Genomic DNA, 22,238 nt, shown 5'->3' with positions numbered 1-22,238 from the left:
CCTGAGATTTCTAAGGTCTTCGAAAGCCAAGTTAACAAACAGATCACCGACCATTTCGAATCCCACCGCACCTTCTCCGCAATGCAATCTGGTTTCAGAGCTGGTCATGGGTGCACCTTAGCCACGCTCAAGGTCCTAAACGATATCATAACCGCTATCGATAAGACGCAATACTGTGCAGCCGTCTTCATCGACCTGGCCAAGGCTTTCGACTCTGTCAATCACCGCATTCTTATTGGCAGACTCAACAGCCTTGGCTTCTCAAATAACTGCCTCGCCTGGTTCACCAACTACTTCTCAGATAGAGTTCAGTGTGTCAAATCGGAGGGCCTGTTGTCCAGAACTCTGGCAGTCTCTATGGGGGTGCCACAGGGTTCAATTCTCGGGCCGACTCGCTTCTCTGTATACATCAATGATGTCGCTCTTGCTGCTGGTGATTCTCTGATCCACCTCTATGCAGACGACACCATTCTGTATACTTCTGGCCCTTCTTTGGACACTGTGTTAACAAACCTCCAGATGGACTTCAATGCCATACAACACTCCTTCCGTGGCCTCCAACTGCTCTTAAATGCAAGTAAAACTAAATGCATGCTCTTCAACCGATCGCTGCTCGCATACGCCAGCCCGTCTAGCATCACTACTCTGGACGGTTCTGACTTAGAATATGTGGGCAAATACAAATACCTAGGTGTCTGGTTAGACTGTAAACTCTCCTTCCAGACTCACATTAAGCATCTCCAATCCAAAATTAAATCTAGAATCGGCTTCCTATTTCACAATAAAGCATCCTTCACTCATGCTGCCAAACATACCCTCGTAAAACTGACTATCCTACCGATCCTTGACTTTGGCGATGTCATTTACAAAATAGCCTCCAACATTCTACTCACAAACTGGATGTAGTCTATCACAGTGCCATCCGTTTTATCACCAAAGCCCCATATACTACCCACCACTGCGACCTGTATTCTCTCGTTGGCTGGCCCTCAGTTCATATTCGTCGCCAAACCGACTGGCTCCAGGTCATCTATAAGTCTTTGCTAGGTAAAGCCCCGCCTTATCTCAGCTCACTGGTCACCATAGCAGCACCCACCCGTAGCACGCGCTCCAGCAGGTATATTTCACTGGTCATCCCCAAAGCCAACTCCACCTTTGGCCGCCTTTCCTTCCAGTTCTCTGCTGCCAATGACTGGAACGAATTGCAAAAATCACTGAAGCTGGAGTCTTATATCTCCCTCACTAACTTTAAGCATCAGCTGTCAGAGCAGCTTACCGATCATTGCACCTGTACACAGCTCATCTGTAAATAGCCCACCCTACTACCTCATCCCATATTGTTATTTATTTTTTGCTCCTTTGCACACCAGTATCTCTACTTGCACATTCATCTTCTGCACATCTATCACTCCAGTGTTTAATTGCTAAATTGTAATTATTTCACCACTATGGCCTATTTATTGCCTTACCTCCCTAATCTTACTACATTTGCACACACTGTATATAGATTTTTCTATTGTGTTATTGACTGTACATTTGTTTATCCCATGTGTAACTCTGTGTTTGTTGCTGTCACGGTCGTCGAATGAAGAGGACCATTTTTATTAGAAATGACGCCGACAAAAACAATAAACAATACAAAACAACCGTGAAGCTAAAGGGCTATGTGCCACAAACAAAGTTGACTTCCCACCCAGAAAGGAGGGAAAAGGGCTACCTAGAGTATGGTTCCCAATCAGAGACAATGATAGACAGCTGTCCCTGATTGAGAACCATACCCGGCCAAAACATAGAAATACAAAATCATAGAAAACAAAAACAAGGAATGCCCACCCAAAATCGCACCCTGACAAAACCAAATAGAGACATAAAAAGGCTCTCTAAGATCAGGGCGTGACAGTCGCACTGCTTTGCTTTATCTTGGCCAGGTCGCAGTTGTAAATGAGAACTTGCTCTCAACTGGCCTACCTGGTTAAATAAAGGTGATAAAAAAATAAAAAAATAATAATAAATTCAGTCTACCCAGAGAACATTAGAGTAGTAGCTTTTATTGCGGCACTCTGAAACTACGGATGCACGAATTATCAGTGAAGATATCGGAATCGGACGATATTAGCTAAAAATGCCAACATCGACATTGGCCTGATGTCTAGTTTAACGCCGATGTGCAAAACTGATGTCAAAGCTTACATACATACCTATATAACGTAGGTACATGACGTAATGACGCCACGTAAAATGTTGCTCTACACGTGCAACACAACATTCCTAACCTAGCCCATAATGTCTGCTGTGTGGATCGAGCAGTCAACAAGTCAAGCAGTCATTTGAAAGAGTAAGACAATTTCAGCGAGACAACTCAAAGGCGAAATCCATTAACGCCAAGATAATGTAATTCATTGCCCTTGACAATCAACCATTCTCTGTGGTGGGTGACGTTGGCTTTCGCCGACTGGTCGAGCACTTGTACACATTACCAAGTGTGCTATTTTTCAGATGTTGCCCTACCGGAGTTACACAGTAATAGCGCCACTGCTATTAGCTTCACGACTGACATTTGGACCAGCGATATCAGCCCCATGAGCACCAGGGAAGAGAGGCCACGGACGGACACGGACTGACAGACAGCTGAAACTTTACTGCTTGACATGTATGATGAAATCCTGGTTGAGAATGAAACGACTGAACAAATGAACAATGAAACACCACAGCAAGTAAGTGAAAGAAATAGGTTTTGATTATGTTTTACTGGTAATAGGGACATACATAAATGCCAACAAAATAACTTTTTGGTCAGTGTGGTGTGTGTAACCTTTATTTAACTGGGCAAGTCAGTTAAGAACAAATTCTTATTTACAATGACGGCCTACACCGGCCAAACCCTGAGGACGCTGGGACAATTGTGCGCCGCCCTATGGGACTCCCAATCACGGACGGATGTGATACAGCCTGGATTCGAACCAGGGACTGTAGTGATGCCCCGTGCACTGAGATGCAGTGCCTTAGACTGCTGCGTCCGTGTGTGTGTTAACTATTTAACTGTACTGGAATGCTTAAAAGGCGGCAAAAATGTTCAATAACGGTTATCGGTATCTATTTTTTTTTGGCAAGGAAAATATTGGGTATCGGTGCATCAGTATCTGAAAATACTGTGAATTGAGACACATTTATTGTATCAGTCAACCTACTATGTGTATTGAACACTATTTCAGTGGAAAAACAATACAACCTGGATGTTTTGGAGCCTGCTAACTCTGAGGAGGACTTTGCTAAAAAAGCACTTGGATACTGAGTAGACTGATACCCCATTTAATTGATCCCCAATCCTTAGGTAAAGCTGTACAATGAAATATACATGTCAATACGCACAATAGGCTGACTGGGGAGGTGATTTCCCACAGTCACAGTCCCGCGATAAGAGCTACTATGACACTAATATTTGTGTAAACTCTTCCCAGTTGTGTTCTGTGGGACTAGACTCATACTCCATTTCATTGCTCCACATTCCAACACTCCAACCTTGTTTACGATTATCTAGTCTAAATATGGCATGATTCCACCAATTGTAACCTTCTGCATCACTTTCAAAGAGGGACTTTTATTTTGGCGACACATAACCCGTCCGGTCAAGCAATACTAGTATGGATGTTTATAGCGTTAGTTTTGGGCAACAGGGTTAAGTAGCTGGCTAGCTAGTTATTTTAATAGGAGAACAACAAGTGGCTACCTAGCTAATACTTACAAGGATTCCTAAACCTAAAAGGATTCCTTTTCCCATACGGTCAAACAATAATGCCTTATTACCAACGCAGTACTCTACAGCTTTGACAATAACATGAAAGGGGGATACCTAATCAGATGTACAACTGAATGCCTTCAAATGAAATGTGTATTTTATCCAACCTCTGAATCAGAGAGGTGAGGTTGCCTTAATCAACATCCACAGCACCCGGGGAACAGTGTGTTAAGTGCCTTGCTCAGGGGCAGAACAACAGATTTTTACCTTGTCAGCTTGGGGATTTGATCCAGCAACTTTTCGGTTACTGGCCCAATGCTCTAACCACTAGGCTACCTGGTGGCGCTTGGCTTGTGCACACAACATTCTGTAATTAAAATTATTATTTGACGTGTATCTTTGACGTGTATCTTTTTGGACACGCAAAGACCCAAACGGCGTTCCATACGCAAAGACCCAAACGGCGTTCGATTAAATTCCCAACCAACACGGCTCCCGGTACATGTCCTCTATTCATTTGAATGTTGTCATTTGGCCAACGGTCCAATATTCCAACACTGCTGTGAGTACATATTACACGTTTTGGACTACGATAGACGCTTAACTCTGCATGTTCTCCGGTTTGTAAAGATGTACAAACATACTAAAACCCAACCTGAATTGCCACACTGTCTGCTGAAAGTAGCTACCAAAAGTAATTATTGGGCGAGTGTGGATATTTAAGTGAAAGAAAGTGAATCATCAATGTTATAAATTACGGTTAAACTGTCAACATCTAGTGAATCTCTGTTTTCATTTCAACAATTTACTATCCGTGATGTGCTAGATGCCTTGCTTAGGATTGATGTGAAGAAAACAAATCCACTGGGGCTCATATGCTTTATCCATTTCTGCTGCAGCTCTCTGGTGGTGTCCATGTTGATCATGTCCCTGCTTACAAATATCTGGATACATTAAAAGCTGTCTTTTTAAAACCATATCGAGGAATTAATTAAGAAGCTGAGAATAAAAATGGCCTTCTTTTTATAGAAATAGGTCCTGCCTCTTGCTAAATAGTAGAAAGCAGATTATTTAGTTGACGTTCCTATCAGTCCTAGACTTTGGTGACATGAACACAGCTGCAACTTCATTAAAGCCGATGCAGATCATCATAGCATACCGCGCTTTATTACTGGCGCCAATTGTAGTACTCATCACTGCATTCTCTACCAGAAAGTTGGTTGGCCCTCATTGATGTCATGTAGGTTGATACATTGCTATGTTTTCATTTATAAAACCATTTTACAAGAAGTCCCACTGCACCTAATATCTTTACTTAACTGTATAAAATGTATATGCACTCTGTTATCTGGGCTTATTTCTGCAAGTTCCATATGAGCTAAATGAATAAGTCCGTGCACGCTTGTACCAGATATCTTTACTCTTAAATAAAACTGTCACTTGTCATACAATTTACCACCTTGTCTGAATCGATCCTTGACCGGCTCGCCCTTCTCCATATCCAATTATCAACAATAGTCGTTATAATCGTTGGCCAGTACGGAGAATTAAGTAAAACCACAAGTCCAAATTCCTATCTCCATCCATGGCTAATTTAGGAATGTGATGATTTTAGCTAGCTAGCTAGCCACCGAAGCACAATAAGATGCAACAATTAAAAAAAAATCTGGAAATGGCAATCTGTTTTTGATGTGATGTAATTGGTGTGAAGTTAAATCCAAACTGTCTTCCTATGACTTCTGTTCCACAAGGCAACCATAAAGAAAGCACTGGCTGTCGTTGGCGAACCCTCCCACCCTCTACACCCTCAGTTCGAGAGGCTTTCTTCTGGCCGGTGCTTCAGAACGCCCATGGCCAAGAAGAATGTGTTCAAACATTAATTTGTTCCTTGTGCTGTTGGACTACTAAAAAAGTAAAGTAAATTGTATTGGTATCTGGACCTATCTATCTAGTGCAGTTGGGACAGTGGTTGTTGTGAGTGAATGAATTAATGTCCTCTGTTGTTGTTTATGCAACATGATGCACTGACTGGTTTAAATGTGTATGATGTGAGAATGTATGTGATTCTTTTAATGAAGGTGATGCCAAAGAAAAATGGCCATTCTGGATGGACAATAACGTTTTATTCTATTCTATGACACTTTTTTTTGGTGTGCCAGGACCATTCACAGTTGAAATCGCTCAGTTTAGCTCATCGCTGATTGGCTGTTATTTTATAAAACATTTTTGGTTAATTCCCTTGGCATCCATGAGCACACACCACTGATTGTGACATAGCTACGCAGCTCTGAGACCAACATCCAAGGGGAATGACCCAAACACGCACCTCCCCGCAATTCCTAACCAACAAGTCTCCAGTACACGGCTTCTGTACATTTGAATTTGTTGACAGTTGGAGGAATTGCTGGAGGTGCGCTGAGAATTCGAAAAGTATGAATGTCAAAGGTACAATATTCTAGAACACTGCTATGTGTACCGGTACGGTACTCTGATAGACGCTTTAGGGGTTGATGTAAGCCTTAAAGTAAATAAGATGTTTTCATTGTCACATAATGTAGGCTACACCAGATAGGTGTAATGAAATGTGTTGTTTTACAGGGTCATCCATGTACAGCGCCCCTGGAGCAAATTAAGGTAAGTGCCTTGCTCAAGGGCACATTGACAGAGGTTTCACCTTGTCGGTTCAGATATTTAAACCAGCAACCTTTCAATTGCTGGCCCAACGCCCAAACTGCTCGGCTACCTGCCGCCCTAACTGCTAGGCTACCTGCCGCCCTAAAGTGCCCTAGCCCTTGTACTACATACACTGCACTGTGCTGTTCTGTGCCAATTACTGTGAATCTTCAGCATTACTAAAACACCTCAACGGTAATAGAGTACCACAGTATGAGTCATAATACCCATGGTTATCAAAACGTCACACCAGAGTAAGCCTACATGAAACACAGTCCTTATTTTAAGTGTTTCTTAAGTTCTTGTGCAATATATATATATATATTGGCTACATTGAGGTTTTTCTTTCATTATTTTAGGCTATCTGGCATTAGTGCGTAAACCTAATCTTTAGGGCCTAACTGTAGGCATGCCAAATAGCCTACATGCCAATCGCCAAATGCTTTTGGTTAAACAGGTTGATCCACCGAGACAATAACTGAAAATGCTGTGAAATGGAGAGTTGAAAATAAAGAGGAGGGAGGGTCAGAAAAGTAGCTTAATGTTTGAGAAAGATTTGGTGAAGTGGTTAATGAGGATGACTGCAGTGCCTATGCTATGTGTGACGATTGTGAGGTGCTATAGCCTACAAATTCTACAGTCACAAGATGGGACTTCAAATAAGGCCTATGGCACTTCAAGGGAACTGTAGCCAACTGTTCAGGTGGGTTAAATGGGATCTGAAATCTGGACATTGAATGTAGGTCTATAACTTCTCACATAGCCTTAACTCCTGCAGAATTAAGCATGTCTTACGACATGTAAGACAATATGATAGACCAAATTTAGGCTACATTTTTACTCAGGAACAGGAGTGACGAAATCAGATTTCTTTCAGCATCTTGAGAGAATGCAAATGCTCAGTTAGATAGGCCTACCATTTGTATAGGTGCTATCTGTATTAGCATTATAAAAGCTGATAGTATTTCAACCACAAAATATGCACCCAAGCCAAACTGAAATCTTTTAAGAAACATGTTGCGTCGTTTTCACAGCTTTCTATTTCCTTACAACCGGTCAAGCTGATATCATTTGACATTTTACACAGAAAACTTTCCTGAGTTATTGCATTTTGTCCCCCATCCCTAAACGTCTTTGCGCCATGAAAGAAGCAGAGATGATGTATAAAACTTTACTGCTGTCAACAATACTATCTACAGTATTTATGACATTATTCTGGTGAGAAAGGGTTTATTTAGTCTTCTAGGGCAACATAAAATGACAGAAGAGAAGCTGCATGTATATAATTATACGACCTGGTCTCAAAGCATCTTGTATTATTCTGTACATAAATCCGAGGCACTCCATTTAGTATGAAATGTTACGAATTACAATTCGTATGATATGTTACAAATTGCAATTCGTACAATATGTTACGAATTTGCTAAAAGTATGATATGTTACGAATTCCAATGTGTTGTGGCTAACGTTAGCTAGGTGGCTAACGCTAACGTTAGCTAGCTGGCTAATGTTAGCTAGGCTAGGGGTTCAAATAAAATACAATTGTTATTGTCACATGCGCCGAATACAACAGATGTAGACCTTACAGTCAAATGCTTACTTACAAGCCCTTAACCAACAATGCAGTTTAAAAAAAAATACCTAAAGAAAATAACAAATTAAGAAATAAAAGTAACAAATATTAAAGAGCAGCAGTAAAATAACAATGGCTAGGCTATATACAGGTGGTACCGGTACAGAGTCAATGTGTGGAGGCACTGGTTAGTCAAGGTAATTGAGGTAATATATACATGTAGGTAGAGTTATTAAAGTGACTATACATAGATAATAACAGAGAGGGGAGGGGGGGGCAATGCAAATAGTCTGGGTTACCATTTGATTAGATATTCAGGAGTCTTATGGCTTGGGGGTAGAAGCTGTTTAGAAGCCTCTTGGTGCTCCGGTACCACTTGCTGTGCGGTAGCATAGAGAACAGTCTATGGCTAGGGTGGCTGGAGTCTTTGACAATTTTTAGGGCCTTCCTCAGACACTGCCTGGTATAGAGGTCCTGGATGGCAGGAAGCTTGGCCCCAGTTATGTACTGGGCCGTACGCACTACATTCTCTACACTAACAAACCTCCAAACTAGCTTCAATGCCATACAACACTCCTTCCGTGGCCTCCAACTGCTCTTAAACGCTAGTAAAACTAAATGCATGCTTTTCAACCGATCGCTGCCCGCACCCACCCGCCCGCCTGACTAGCATCACTACTCTGGACGGTTCTGACTTAGAATATGTGGACAACAACAAATACCTAGGTGTCTTGCTAGATGGTAAACACTCCTTCCAGACTCATATTAAACATCTCCAATCCAAAATTAAATCTAGAATCTACTTCCTATTTCGCAACAAAGCCTCCTTCACTCCCGCCGCCAAACATACCCTCGTAAAACTGTCTATCCTACCGATCCTCGACTTCGGCGATGTAATTTAAAAAATCGCCTCCAACACTCTACTCAGCAAACTGGATGTAGTCTATCACAGTGCCATCCGTTTTGTCACCAAAGCCCCATATACCACCCACCACTGCGACCTGTATGCTCTCGTCGGCTGGCCCTCGCTACATATTCGTCGGCAGTCCCACTGGCTCCAGGTCATCTATAAGTCTTTACTAGGTAATGCTTCGCCTTATCTCAGCTCACTGGTCACGATAACAACACCCACCCGTAGCACGTGCTCCAGCAGGTATATCTCACTGGTCATCCCCAAAGCCAACACCTATTTGGCCGCCTTTCCTTCCAGTTCTCTGCTGCCAATGACTGGAACGAATTGCAAAAATAGCTGAAGTTGGGGACTTATATCTCACTCACTAACTTTAAACATCAGCTATCTGAGCAGCTAATCGATCGCTGCAGCTGTACACAGCCCATCTGTAAACAGCCCATCCAATCTACCTACCTCATCCCCATATTGTTTTTATTTACTTTTTTGCTCTTTTGCACACCATTATTTCTACTTGCACATCATCATCTGCACATCTATCACTCCAGTGTTTAATTTGCTAAATTGTAATTACTTCACCACTGGCCTATTTATTGCCTTACCACCTCACGCCATTTGCACACACTGTATATATATACTTTTTTTCTATTGTGTTTTTGACTGTACGTTTGTTTATTCCATGTGTTTATCTTGACCAGGTCGCAGTTGTAAATGAGAACTTGTTCTCAACTGGCCTGACTGGTTAAATAAAGGTGAAATAAAATAAAAAACACTCTGTAGTGCCTTGCGGTTGGAGGCCGAGCAGCTGCCATACCAGGCAGTGATGCAACCCGTCAGAATGCTCTCGATGGTGCAGCTGTAGAACCTTTTGACGAACTGAGGACCCATGCCAAATCTTTTCAGTCTCCTGAGAGGGAATAGGTTTTGTCGTGCCCTCTTCACGACTGTCTTGGTGTGCATGGACTATGTTAGTTTGTTGGTGATGTGGACACCAAGGAACTTGAAGCTCTCAACCTGCTCTATGGTGTTGAACACTGACCTGTAGTCAATTAATAGCATTCTCACAAAGGTGTTCCTTTTGTCCAGGTGTGAAAGGGCAGTGTGTGGTGCAATAGAGATTGCATCATCTGTGGATCTGTAGGTGCGGTATGCAAATTGGAGTGGGTCAAGGGTTTCTGGGATAATGGTGTTGAGGTGAGCCATGACCAGCCTTTCAAAGCACTTATGGCTACTGACGTGAGTGCTACGGTTCGGTAGTCATTTGGGCAGGTTAGCTTAGTGTTCTTGGGCACAGGGATTATGGTGGTCTGCTTGAAACATGTTGGTATTACAGACTCAGGCAGGGAGAGGTTGAAACTGTCAGTGAAGACACTTGCCAGCTAGTCAGCACATGCTCGGAGGACACATCCTGGTAATCCGTCTGGCCCTGCGGGCTTATGAATGTTGACCTGTTTAAAGGTCTTACTCACATCGGCTGCAGAGAGCGTGATCATACAGTCATCCGGAACAGTTGATGCTCTCATGCATGTTTCAGTGTTACTTGCCTCGAAGCAAGCGTAGAAGTAATTTAGCTCATCTGGTAGGCTCGTGTCACTGGGCAGTTCTCGGCTGTGCTTCCCTTTGTAGTCTGTAATAGTTTGCAAGCCCTGGGTTAAGGTTAGGATTTAGGTTAAAGAGTTAAGGTTAGGGGAAGGGTTAGCTTATATGCTAAGTCGTTGAAAAGTAACTATAAAAAGTAGTAAGTAGTTGCAAAGTTTTTTTATTGGTAATAAGCTAAAATTTGAAAGTTGTCCAAGATTTGAGCATGCAACCTTTGAGTTGCTAAACGTTTGCGTTATACGAGACCAGGCTGAACTATAGACAAGTTGACGAACAAATAAGATAACAAAATGTCGGAATTTATAGGCAGAAACGTATCTAAATCAGAAAAAAATGTATCCTGCACCTGTCAATAAAACGTTCCGCTGTCTCTGACTGTAGCCTATAGCATTTTTTTCTATATTAGCGTGTCGTGTGTGTGAGCCTCAGATTTTCACTTGATCACATATAGTCCGGTAGTTGTGGATGGGTTATTAGCAATTGTGGGCAGCTGCAGGTGAACAAACAGCTGACCCATGCACCACTAGGAGGTATGGCTACACGAGAATAGCTGGAGATTAACTCCAGTTATACATTAACTCAAAGAAACAGTGTGGACGTAATTGTGTTGGGAAAGTTTGCTTTCTGTGTTGCACTGAAGAAATCCCCTCACAATGGCCCCCTGCCTGCAAAGATCATATTTGCTCAGTTCTTCTATTTCTATTTGGTTTGTTTTACGTAGACTTTGGAGACCTCATATTAGTACCTCATTAATTTAGTCTGGGACCCCAAGGCAAGGCAAAAAACAACAACTTTTGAATTCATGTGATATTGCAAAACTGTATGGATCTAAAGATAGGCTACATTATAGATTGACCATCTATCAGGCTATTATCAAATAAAACCAAGAGAAGAGCCAATAGTGTTAGTGGTTGGGTCAGCCAGTTGGACTGTGCAGTGGGTAAATGACCTTTGTGTTAAATCTCCAGCTCATCAGTGGTTGTTTGAACCCACACAAAAGGAAGATATAGATGGTGTGACACTTTTTGGAGATTTTCGCCAGGATTTCTGTAGGATATTCCATATTCGGTCTGGTGAACAGATGTTCGCTATGATAACCTTGTGCTATCTACACATTCAGTCAAAGATCAATCATGACAAGATCTATCACTTTGACAAAAGTTTTTAACACTTTAGCCCAAGACATGTTCTGACAGTAGTGGAGTGACTAAGTATAAAAGACAGACTGATGTTGAGGCACTTAATCTGTTTTAGCCTATAGGCTAAAGGGGAATCAAGAACATTTGGGTTAAATTCAAATCATTTTTGGCTATTCAGTTGTATTGTTGCCTGCTCTTAATTGTATTCACAAGAAATAAAGACAGACCTATTCTGCATTAATTGTAACCTGTCTTTTCTCCAGAATACATCTGAACACTCTTCAAATGTTCAAAAGAGAAACCATGGGGGAGATGTTTGAACCTGAAATTATGAATCACATAAGAGTATTGGTGAAGCTATGAGCTATATAATATATATTTTATAGTCTTTACTTATACAGATTAGAAAATCAATATCTATATAGATCTATGTCAGTAATATAGATATTCTTATTCACTATAAATATTCTAAAGAAAATCTTTGACACAGTGCAGTGGCACAGTTATATTTGAGTAAAATAAATGACGAAAACGACAAATTTGGTGACGCAATGGGATTATGTGTATGCTGATCCAGAAGGAAGTGACGACAAAAGCGGCCACAACAATATGTTTGTTCGCATCTCCTGAAATCATTTTCGAGGCAACGTTACAGGTAAGTTGGGTAGCAACAGTAGCTCTTCCACAAACTGGACGTTGCGTGGAGAGACAATTATTTGTGTAGCACAACTTAAGAGGGGAGTCGCCTTATGGGACCAACCCGTCGTTTACAAGCCAGTTATATGCGAATTTGACGACGCTCACATTTAATTTTTTTGTTCGCGAGTCATCACTCTAGACCGCTAGACGGAATGCCCATGTGTCCAGGTTGGATTAGCTAACGTTAGCTACAGTTGCTAGCTTGGAGAGCTGTAGACACTGGGTCTGGCTTTATAGGCTATCATCAGTGATTTGCAAATTGCGTAATGACTATCATTTATGTAACTATCCAGTTAGCCACAGTCTGACGTTGAACTGATGTATTTAGCTATCTTATTTGCAGTGACACAACATTTGCGGGGTATGAACAGTTGGAATAAGTGGTACATTTCTTAGATTTGTGGTGGGTGGAAAATGGCTAGCTAGCTAGCGAGATGTTTTTTTGTTCTTCAGTAATGTATCAATACAACAACGTTATTATAGTATAATCGTTGAGGCACGGGAACATTTGTAGCAAGTCATCGCGTTAATATAAATGTATACATTGTGTCATGTTTGCTTGTCGTGTTGGCATGAATTGTCTGGCCCGGGCATTTACAAGGTCAATTAGAGAAAAAAGCTCGTGGTAACACTGTTCTAACATGTCATTCATGAAGGACCAGTGCTATCCGGGGTCCATTGGACGTCCCTGCCCTTGATCGTGAATCTCAGTTCGATTACACACTATCCTCTCACCATTACAACAGAGGAGGTTCGTTTATCTATATCGGGTCCGGATGGGAAAGCCCCAGGTTAATTTTGGAACGGGTTCAATTTATATCTGTATTTGTGATAATCATTTCCCTTTGTAGCCAATTCAATTTGGTGACAGAATTTTAAGTTTTAATCACTTAATAATTCATAAGCCATATAGCTATCAGTAAAAACGCGTACTAACGGGAAGGTCTTAGTTCACACAAGAGAAGGTAGACTATCATTATCATCCCTGCATGAGAGAAATAAGAAAATATCTCAAAGATATGTGAGTTTTTGGTAACAGAATTAAAGGAATACTTCGGGGTTTTGGCAACGAGGCCATTCATCTACTCCTCACGAGTCCGATGAACTCGTGGATACCATTTTTATGTCTCTGTGTCCAGTATGAAGGTAGTTTCGTGAGCCAATGCTAACTACCGTTAGCGCAATGAATGGAAGTCTAATGGGTATATAGACTTTCAGTCATTGCGCTATCGCTAGTTAGCAACTTCCTTCAAACTGCACGCAGATAAATAAATGGTATCTATAAGTTCTGATTGAGGAAGTATATAAAGAGCCTCTGCCAAAATCCCGAAGTATTCCTTAAAGGTCCAGGGCAATGTTTCTTAAACGTACACACGGCAAATCATTTCTCAATAACTAAATATTTAAGTGTTATTAGTTGGCAGGGGTCTTCAGCATTGTTATGTTTTGATGTATTTCTAGCACCTATTTAAAGGGATATTTAGGCAACGAGGCCCCTTTATCTACTTCCCCAGAGTCAGATGAACTCGCGGATTTTTTCGAGCCAATCCTAACTAGCGTTTGCGCAATGACTCGAAGTCTATGGTATCTGACATCATACTAGCAGATACCACAGATTTGACTGGAAATCAATGGCATGGTTTCCCAAACTCGGTCCAAAAATCAAAGCCTTTGCTTATCCCTAACTTTTAGGATGGAAAATCTTTGAAATGGTTACATATGCTGTAATTTCTCAAATATAGACTCCTAACTTTCATTTGACACCAGATTTAACATGCTCCCATAAACTTCACATGTGCTTTTCAATTAACGGTGTGTTTTACTGTCTCAACCCGCTTCAGATGCTGACAGACTTGGGTGGGGCTGTTTTGGATGACACGCAGTGAAATAACAGAAGATATTCTGTTATAACAGAAGATATCTACTCAACCTAGGGATTCAGAACACAATGACCAAGCCTGACTCGAAGAGGAGCAGCATGGCTCTTGTCACTGGCAAACCTGCCAATGCTGCGGAGGAGCAGGTCAATAATGTCTCATCGGACCCGTCAGTGTCCGGTTCTCCCCACCACGCAGTGACTCCGGCGACTCCAACCAAACACAAATCTGCTAAACAAGTCTCCCGAGACAACCTTTCTAGGCGAAACACGGAGTCTGAAGTATTCGACGACGGAACCAACACCTTTTTCTGGTGAGTGCTGCTGATCAATGGCAGGTCATTTTATTCTCCCAAACTGAAGGCTGTCATTGTTGGCTATTGACGTGACAGTGCCTGGGGCTCTTTAGAAAGGGACAGCTCTGCTATTTATGTGGGCTATGAATTCAAGGTTAAATGTAAATTTGTCACATGCCACTGGAATACAAGCTCGGACAGGTTCTTTATGCCCCCATGTATTTGTGATGGACATTTTGAGTGTTTTTGGTGAGACAGATCTTTTGTCTCTGTTAAACTGAAAGCGACATGCCTAAAAAGTTACCTACCATTATCTCAGATTGTGAAATGTGTGTTCAATAAAAAAAAAATTAGAGCTTTTTTTTTTAACACTTTGCAAAAATGAGTATGGGCTCTCCTCACAACCTATTGTACCTGCAGACAGGAATTACCATCTTCAGATAAGGTTTTTATAAGATCTCTCCAGATAATTGTTGTCTGGAGCTCAAAAAGTATTTGTAGCAGTATGCAAATCAGAGAGCCAAATTAACAGCTCTTTCACAGATGTGATTCGGATCAAATCTAAAATAAAATGATATTTGTCACATGCGCCGAATAAAACGGGTGTAGACTTAACTGTGAAATGCTTACTTACGAGCCCTTCCCAACGATGCAGAGTAAAATAAGTTATAATAAAAGAAAATAGTAACACAAGGAATAAAATGCACAGGATGGAGCTATATACAGGGAGTACCAGATCAATGTGCAGGGGTATGAGGTATTTGAGGTAGATTTGTACATGAAGGCAGGGTAAAGTAACGAGGCATCAGGATAGATAAGAGTCAAATGAAGAACGGCATTGCAGCAGCATATGAAAAGTGTATATTCAAAGTATTTATACCCCTTGACTTATTCCACATTTTGTTGTTACAGCCTGAATTCAAAATTGACATTTTTTTCTTTCACCCCCATCTGCACACAATGCCCCATAATGACAAAGTGAAAATCATTTTCAATACATTTGCTAAAATGTCTAAGAACATAAATACAGAAATATCTAATTTACTTAAGTATTCAAACCCGTGAGTCAATACTTTGTAGAAGCACCTTTGGCAGTGATCACAGCTGTGAGTCTTTCTGGGCAAGTCTCTAAGAGCTTTCTACACCTGGATTGTGCAACATTTGCCCATTTTATTAATTTCAAAATTCCTTCAGCTCTGTGTGAAAATAGTTTTGATTTAGAATGGACTATTATCATGCACCTGTCTTGAAATGGGGGCAGGGGAAAAAATACATGTCATCTATGGACTTAAATAGCGAATAGAGGATGCTTTTCTTGTGGTTAATCTTCATGCCAGCTAGGTAGGCTATACTCATGTTGTAAAGATAAGCAATGTGATTTAATATTTGCTCAATATTAGGAAAGTTGAGAAATGAATATAGTAGGCCTAGCCTACATTACTTCTGATGGGACCCTCTTTTTTTAATAGAGGCCATCACTCTTTTTTCTCATAGCCTTTTCGATTACCTTTACATTGATGTCAGAGTGATTAGCGGCACAATAGAGTGCTGAGTACCAGGCAGTTAGCAAGTTTGGTAGGCCACTAATGACCATCAGCAGCATCAGAGCTCGGAGAAGTCTGATTGCCGTGACTAAACGGTCACATGGAATTTGACTGCCTTCATGACTTGTGACCGGCGGTGTGACGGTAATACAGTCACCGCCCTATGCCGGGCACCTACTACTATACCCCGTTCAAAGGCACTTTCCCATTCACCCTCTGAATGGTACACATACACAATCCATGTCTCAATTGTCTCGAGGCTTAAAAATCCTTCTTTAACCTGTCTCCTCCCTTTCTTATACACTGATTCTGAAGTGGATTTAACAATTGACATCAATAAGGGATCATAGCTTTCACCTAGTCAGTCTGTCATGGAAAAGCAGGTGTGTTTTGTATATCTCTGTTATGCATGGGAATAATACATTTAATAACTGTTTACATACACCTTAGCCAAATATGTTTAAACTCAGTTTTTCGCAGTTCCTGACATTTAATCCTAGTAAAAATTCCCTGTTTTAGGCCAGTTAGATTCACCACTTTATTTAAAGAATGTGAAATGTCAGAATAATAGTTGAGAAAATGATTTATTTCAGCTCTTATTTCTTTCATCACATTCCCAGTGGGTCAGAAGTTTACATGCACTCAATTAGTATTTGGTAGCATTGCCTTTAAATTGTTTAACTTGGGTCAAATGTTTCGGGTAGCCTTCCACAAGCTTCCCCCATTCCTCCTGACAGAGCTGGTGTAACTGAGTCAGGTTTGTAGGCCTCCTTGCTAACGCATGCTTTTTCAGTTCTGCCCAGAAATTTTCTGTAGGATTGAGGTCAGGGCATTGTGATGGCCACTCCAGTACTTTGACTTTGTTGTCCTTAAGCCATTTTGCCACAACTTTGGAAGTATGCTTGCGGTCATTGTCCATTTGGAAGACCCATTTGCGACCAAGCTTTAACTTTCTGACTGATGTCTTGATGTTGCTACAATATATCCACATAATTTTCCTCCCTCATGATGCCATCTATTTTGTGAAGTGCACCATTCCCTCCTGCAGCAAAGCATCCCCACAACATGATGCTGCCACCCCCGTGCTTCACGGTTGGGATGGTATTCTTCAGCTTGCAAGCATCCCCCTTTTTCCTACAAACATAACGATGGTCATTTATGGCCAAACAGTTATATTTTTGTTTCATCAGACCAGAGGACATTTCAAAAAAAATAAAGTAAGATCTCTGTCCCCATGGAGTGGCCATGACAAAGCCCTGACCTCAATCCTATAGGACATTTGTGGGCAGAACTGAAAAAGCGTGTGAGCAAGGAAGCCTACAAACCTGACTCAGTTACACCAGCTCTGTCAGGAGGAATGGGCCAAAATTCACCCAACTTATTGTAGAAGGCTACCCGAAATGACGTTTAACGCAAGTTAAACGCAATGCTACCAAATACTAATTGAGTGTATGTAAACTTCTGGCCCACTGGGAATGTGATGAAATAAATAATTCTCTCTACTATTTTTCTGACATTTCACTTAAAATAGTGGTGTTCCTAACTGACCTAAGACAGGACATTTTTACTATGAATAAATGTCAGGAATTGTGAAAAACTGAGTTTAAATGTATTTGGCTATGGTGTATGTAAACTTCCGACTTCAACTGTACCTGTGTGCGGTCTATATTATATGTATATGAGATCATGTGACACTTAAATAAAGTCCAACTGTGTGCAATCTAACTAATTGTGTGACTTCTGAAGGTAATTGGTTGCACCAGATCGTATTGAGGTGCTTCATAGCGGCCGGGGTGAATACATATGTACGCACCGCTTTTCAGTTTGACCTTTTCTAGATCTTTTTTAGAAACCTTTCACTTCACGGAAGACACGACACTACCAAGTGAATAGTGGACTGTGAGAGAGGCTAGGCCTTAAAGCTAGTCAATTGGAGTGGGCTGATCTTTGTTTGGTGCCTTTATGGAAGGATGTCCCAGCAAGCTTTTCTCCCCAGTGGTTTGTTCGGCAGGAGTCCTACAAGAGGCTGGCTCACACTAAACGGATTAGAGGGAGAACAACAAAACCACATGCCCGCTCCATGACTCAACATCACCATCTTGTCATATCAGGCCTATGCGATCCGCATACAACACCTCCTTTATGGCATACGGCAGCTCTCTTTATTCCCCTCCATGCTCCATGTATATTTATCGTTATCCCTTTCCCTCCCCCTCCATCACTTTACATTTCCAATTCAAGGATACTCGATTGATAGGACATTTTGTAAATATTGCCAAAGCCAACTCAATCGTTATTTTTCTCTCTGTGTCTCTCACAAACTCACTAGCTCACCTAGGGCTGGGCGATTTGGCCTAAAAATGTGATTAATTTTTTTCAAACTTATGGGAGACTCACGATATACAGTGCATTCGTAAAGTTTTCAGACCCCTTCCTCTTTTCCACATTTTGTTACGTTACAGCCTTATTCTAAAATGGATTACACACCATAAAATCCTCATCAATCTACAGTTGTGGCCAAAAGTTGAGAATGACACAAATATTTATTTTCACAAAGRCTGCTGCCTCAGTGTCTTTAGATATTTTTGTCAGATGTTACTATGGAATACTGAAGTATAATTACAAGCATTTCATAAGTGTCAAAGGCTTTTATTGACAATTACATGAAGTTGATGCAGAGTGTCAATATTTGCAGAGTTTTTCAAGACCTCTGCAATCTGCCCTGGCATGCTGTCAATTAACTTCTGGGCCACATCCTGACCTATGGCAGCCCATTCTTGCATAATCAATGCTTGGAGTTTGTCAGAATTTGTGAGTTTTTGTTTGTCCACCCGCCTCTTGAGGATTGACCACAAGTTCTCAATGGGATTAAGGTCTGGGGAGTTTCCTGGCCATGGACCCAAAATATCGATGTTTTGTTCCCCGAGCCACTTAGTTATCACTTTTGCCTTATGGCAAAGTGCTCCATCATGCTGGAAAAGGCATTATTCGTCACCAAACTCTTCCTGGATGGTTGTGAGAAGTTGCTCTCAGAGGTTGTGTTGGTACCATTCTTTATTCATGGCTGTGTTCTTAGGCAAAATTGTGAGTGAGCCCACTCCCTTGGCTGAGAAGCAACCCCATACGTGAATGGTGTCAGGATGCTTTACTGTTGGCATGACACAGGGCTGATGGTAGCGCTCACCTTGTCTTCTCCGGACAAGCTTTTTTCCGGATGCCCCAAACAATCGGAAAGGATTCACTTCAGAGAAAATGACTTCACCCCAGTCCCAGCAGTCCAATCCCTGTACCTTTTGCAGAATATCAGTCTGTCCCTGATGTTTTTCCTGAGGAGAAGTGGCTTCTTTGCTGCCCTTCTTGACACCAGGCCATCCTCAAAGCTTTGCCTCACTGTGCATGCAGATGCCTCACCACCTGCCTGCTGCCATTCCTGAGCAAGCTCTACTGGTGGTGCTCCGATTCTCGCAGCTGAATCAACTTTAGGAGACGGTCCTGGCGCTTGCTGGCCTTTCTTGGCGCGCCTGAAGCCCCAAAAACAATTGAACCGCTCTCCTTGAAGTTCTTGATGTTCTGATAAATGGTTGAATTAGGTGCAACCTACTGGCAGCTAGATCCTTGCCTGTTGAAGCCCTTTTTTGTGCAACGCAATGATGACGGCACGTGTTTCTTGCACGGTAACCATGGTTGACCAGAGGAAGAACACATGATTCCAAGCACCACCCTCTTTTGAAGCTTCCAGTCTGTTATTCAAACTCAATCAGCATGACAGAGTGATCTCCAGCCTTGTCCTCGTCAACACCACACCTGTGTTAACGAGAGAATCACTGACATGTCAGCTGGTCCTTTTGTGGCAGGGCTGAAAATGCAGTGGAAATGTTTTTGGGGATTCAGTTCATTTGCATGGCAAAGAGGGACTTTACAATTAATTACAATCATCTGATCACTTTTCATAACATTCTGGAGTACAGTGATCCCTCGCCACTTCGCGGTTCACTTATCGCGGATTCGCTATTTCGCGGATTTTCATAATGCATTTTTTTTTTTTTTTTGGTGCATTGTGCTCTGCATTCTGATTCGCTAAAAACTCACTCCCGCTTCTTGTATCAAACATGCTACGAATTGTGCTATCATTTTTCGTCTCGTGCAGTTATGTGTACGTACATAAAAGACGCACAGCCGCTGACCGATGCAGAGCTGGCAGAAATGACAAAGCCACAAAGCGACGATGAAAGAGAAGAGGAGAAGAGGACACGAGAGATGAGGAGGAAGGACTAACGCTTGGTCGCTTAGCAACCATGGTGCGATATGGCCACTGAACTTAAGCGAGTAGCTGAGGAATGGGACCCTTTGATGAGCCGTTCATTACAGTTCTCCAACGTAATCGATGGTGGCATGTCGGTGTACAAGGATCTTTTTTGCAAAGAAGAAAAAAGAGCGACAACAGCTGCCTATCACTATGTTCTTCTCCCGAACAAACACACCTGCACCGCGGGCTTCAGAAGAAGAGAACACTGCAGAGCGCAGTCAGGATGCAGCGGCCCAGTCTGAAGAGCAGTGAAACGGCCTACACGTGAGTCACTGTATTTGTATACATGTAATAGTTGCTAATTGTAAAAAAAAAAAAAGTTTTCTATTTTCGCGGATTTCACTTATCGCGGGTCATTTTCGGAACGTAACCCCCGCGATAAACGAGGGATTACTGTATATGCAAATTGCCATCATATGAGCTGTGGCAGCAGACTTTGTGGAAAATTTTATTTTGTGTCATTCTCAAAACTTTTGACCACGACTGAACATACAATACCCCATAATGACAAAGCAAAAACGTATTTTTACATTTTTTGCAAATGTATTAGAAATATATAAAAACATACATTATTTACATATGTATTCAGACCCTTTTCTAAAAGATTTGAAATTGAGCTCAGGTGCATCCTGTTTTCAATTAATCATCCTTGATGTTTCTACAACTTGATTGGTGTTCCACCTGTGGTAAAGTGTATCTCCCGGGTGCGCAGTGGTCTAGGGCACTGCATCGCAGTGCTAGCTGCGCCACCAGAGTCTCTGGGTTCGCGCCCAGGCTGGGCTGGGTTTCGCGCCCAGGCTCTGTCGCAGAATTGGCATAGCGTCGTCCGGGTTAGGGAGTTTGGCGGTAGGGATATCCTTGTCCTTGTCTCGGTATATAAAAAATAAATGTTTGAACTCTACTGTAAGTCGCTCTGGATAAGAGCGTCTGCTCTTGGCCGGTAGGGATATCCTTGTCTCAGTATGTAAAAATGTATGCACTCTACTGTAAGTCGCTCTGGATAAGAGCGTCTGCTAAATGACAAAAAAAAAAATGTAAAGTACATTTATTGGACATGATTTGGAAAGGCACACACCTGTCTAAATAAGGTCCCGCATTTGACATTGCACGTCAGAGCAAAAACCAAGCCTTGAGGTCGAATGAATTGTCCGTAGAGCTTTGACACATGATTGTGTCGAGGCACATATCTGGGGAAGGATACCATTAATATTTCTGCAACATTGAAGGTCCCCAAGAACACAGTGGCCTCCATTCTTAAATAGAAGAAGTTTGGAACCACCAAGACTCTTCCTAGAGCTGGCTGCCCTGCCAAACTGAGCAATTGGGGGAGAAGGACTTTGGTCAGGGAGGTAACCAAGAATCCAATGGTCACTCTGACAGAGCTCCAGAGTTCCTCTATGGAGATGGGAGAAACTTACAGAAAGACAACCATCTCTGCACCTCTGCACCACTCCACCTATCAGGCCTTTATGGTAGAGTGGCCAGACGGAAGCCACTCCTCAGTAAAGGGACATTTGGAGTTTGCCAAAAGCTACCTAAAGGACTTTGACTATGAGAAACCAAATTCTCTGGTCTGATGAAACCTTTGGCCTGAATGCCAAGCGTCACGACCGGAGGAAACCTGGCACCATCCCTACGGTGAAGCATGGTGGTAGCAGTATCATGCTGTGGGATGTTTTTCAGTGGCTGGGACTGGGAGACTAGTCAGGAAAGATTAACTGATCAAAGTACTGAGAGATCATTGATGAAGAACTCCGACTGGGGCGAAGGTTCACCTTCCAACAGGACAATGACCCTAAGACAATGCAGGAGTGGCTTCGGGAGTAGTCTCTAAATGTCCTTGAGTGGCCTAGCCAGAGCTCGGACTTGAACCCAATCAAACATCTC

General features: G+C 42.0%; 1 protein-coding gene across 4 annotated transcripts in view; it reads left to right on the top strand.

Moving 5' to 3' along the window:
• Nucleotides 1-6,138: 6,138 nt before the first annotated feature.
• Nucleotides 6,139-22,238, top strand: part of ptdss2 (phosphatidylserine synthase 2) — a 49,849-nt gene continuing 33,749 nt past the window's right edge. For 2 of the 4 annotated variants that reach the window (XM_023984735.3, XM_023984732.3), the window contains exons 1-2: nt 12,201-12,285; nt 14,171-14,519. In XM_023984735.3, coding sequence (XP_023840503.1) covers nt 14,278-14,519 — 242 coding nt within the window. In that variant the 5' untranslated portion in view covers nt 12,201-12,285; nt 14,171-14,277. The other 2 variants (XM_023984733.3, XM_023984734.3) reach the window with 2 other exon arrangements.

The sequence above is a fragment of the Salvelinus sp. IW2-2015 genome, linkage group LG4q.1:29, assembly GCF_002910315.2.
Source record: "Salvelinus sp. IW2-2015 linkage group LG4q.1:29, ASM291031v2, whole genome shotgun sequence".
In the NCBI taxonomy this organism is placed as follows: Eukaryota; Metazoa; Chordata; class Actinopteri; order Salmoniformes; family Salmonidae; genus Salvelinus; species Salvelinus sp. IW2-2015.
This window is presented reverse-complemented; position numbering and strand designations above follow the sequence as displayed.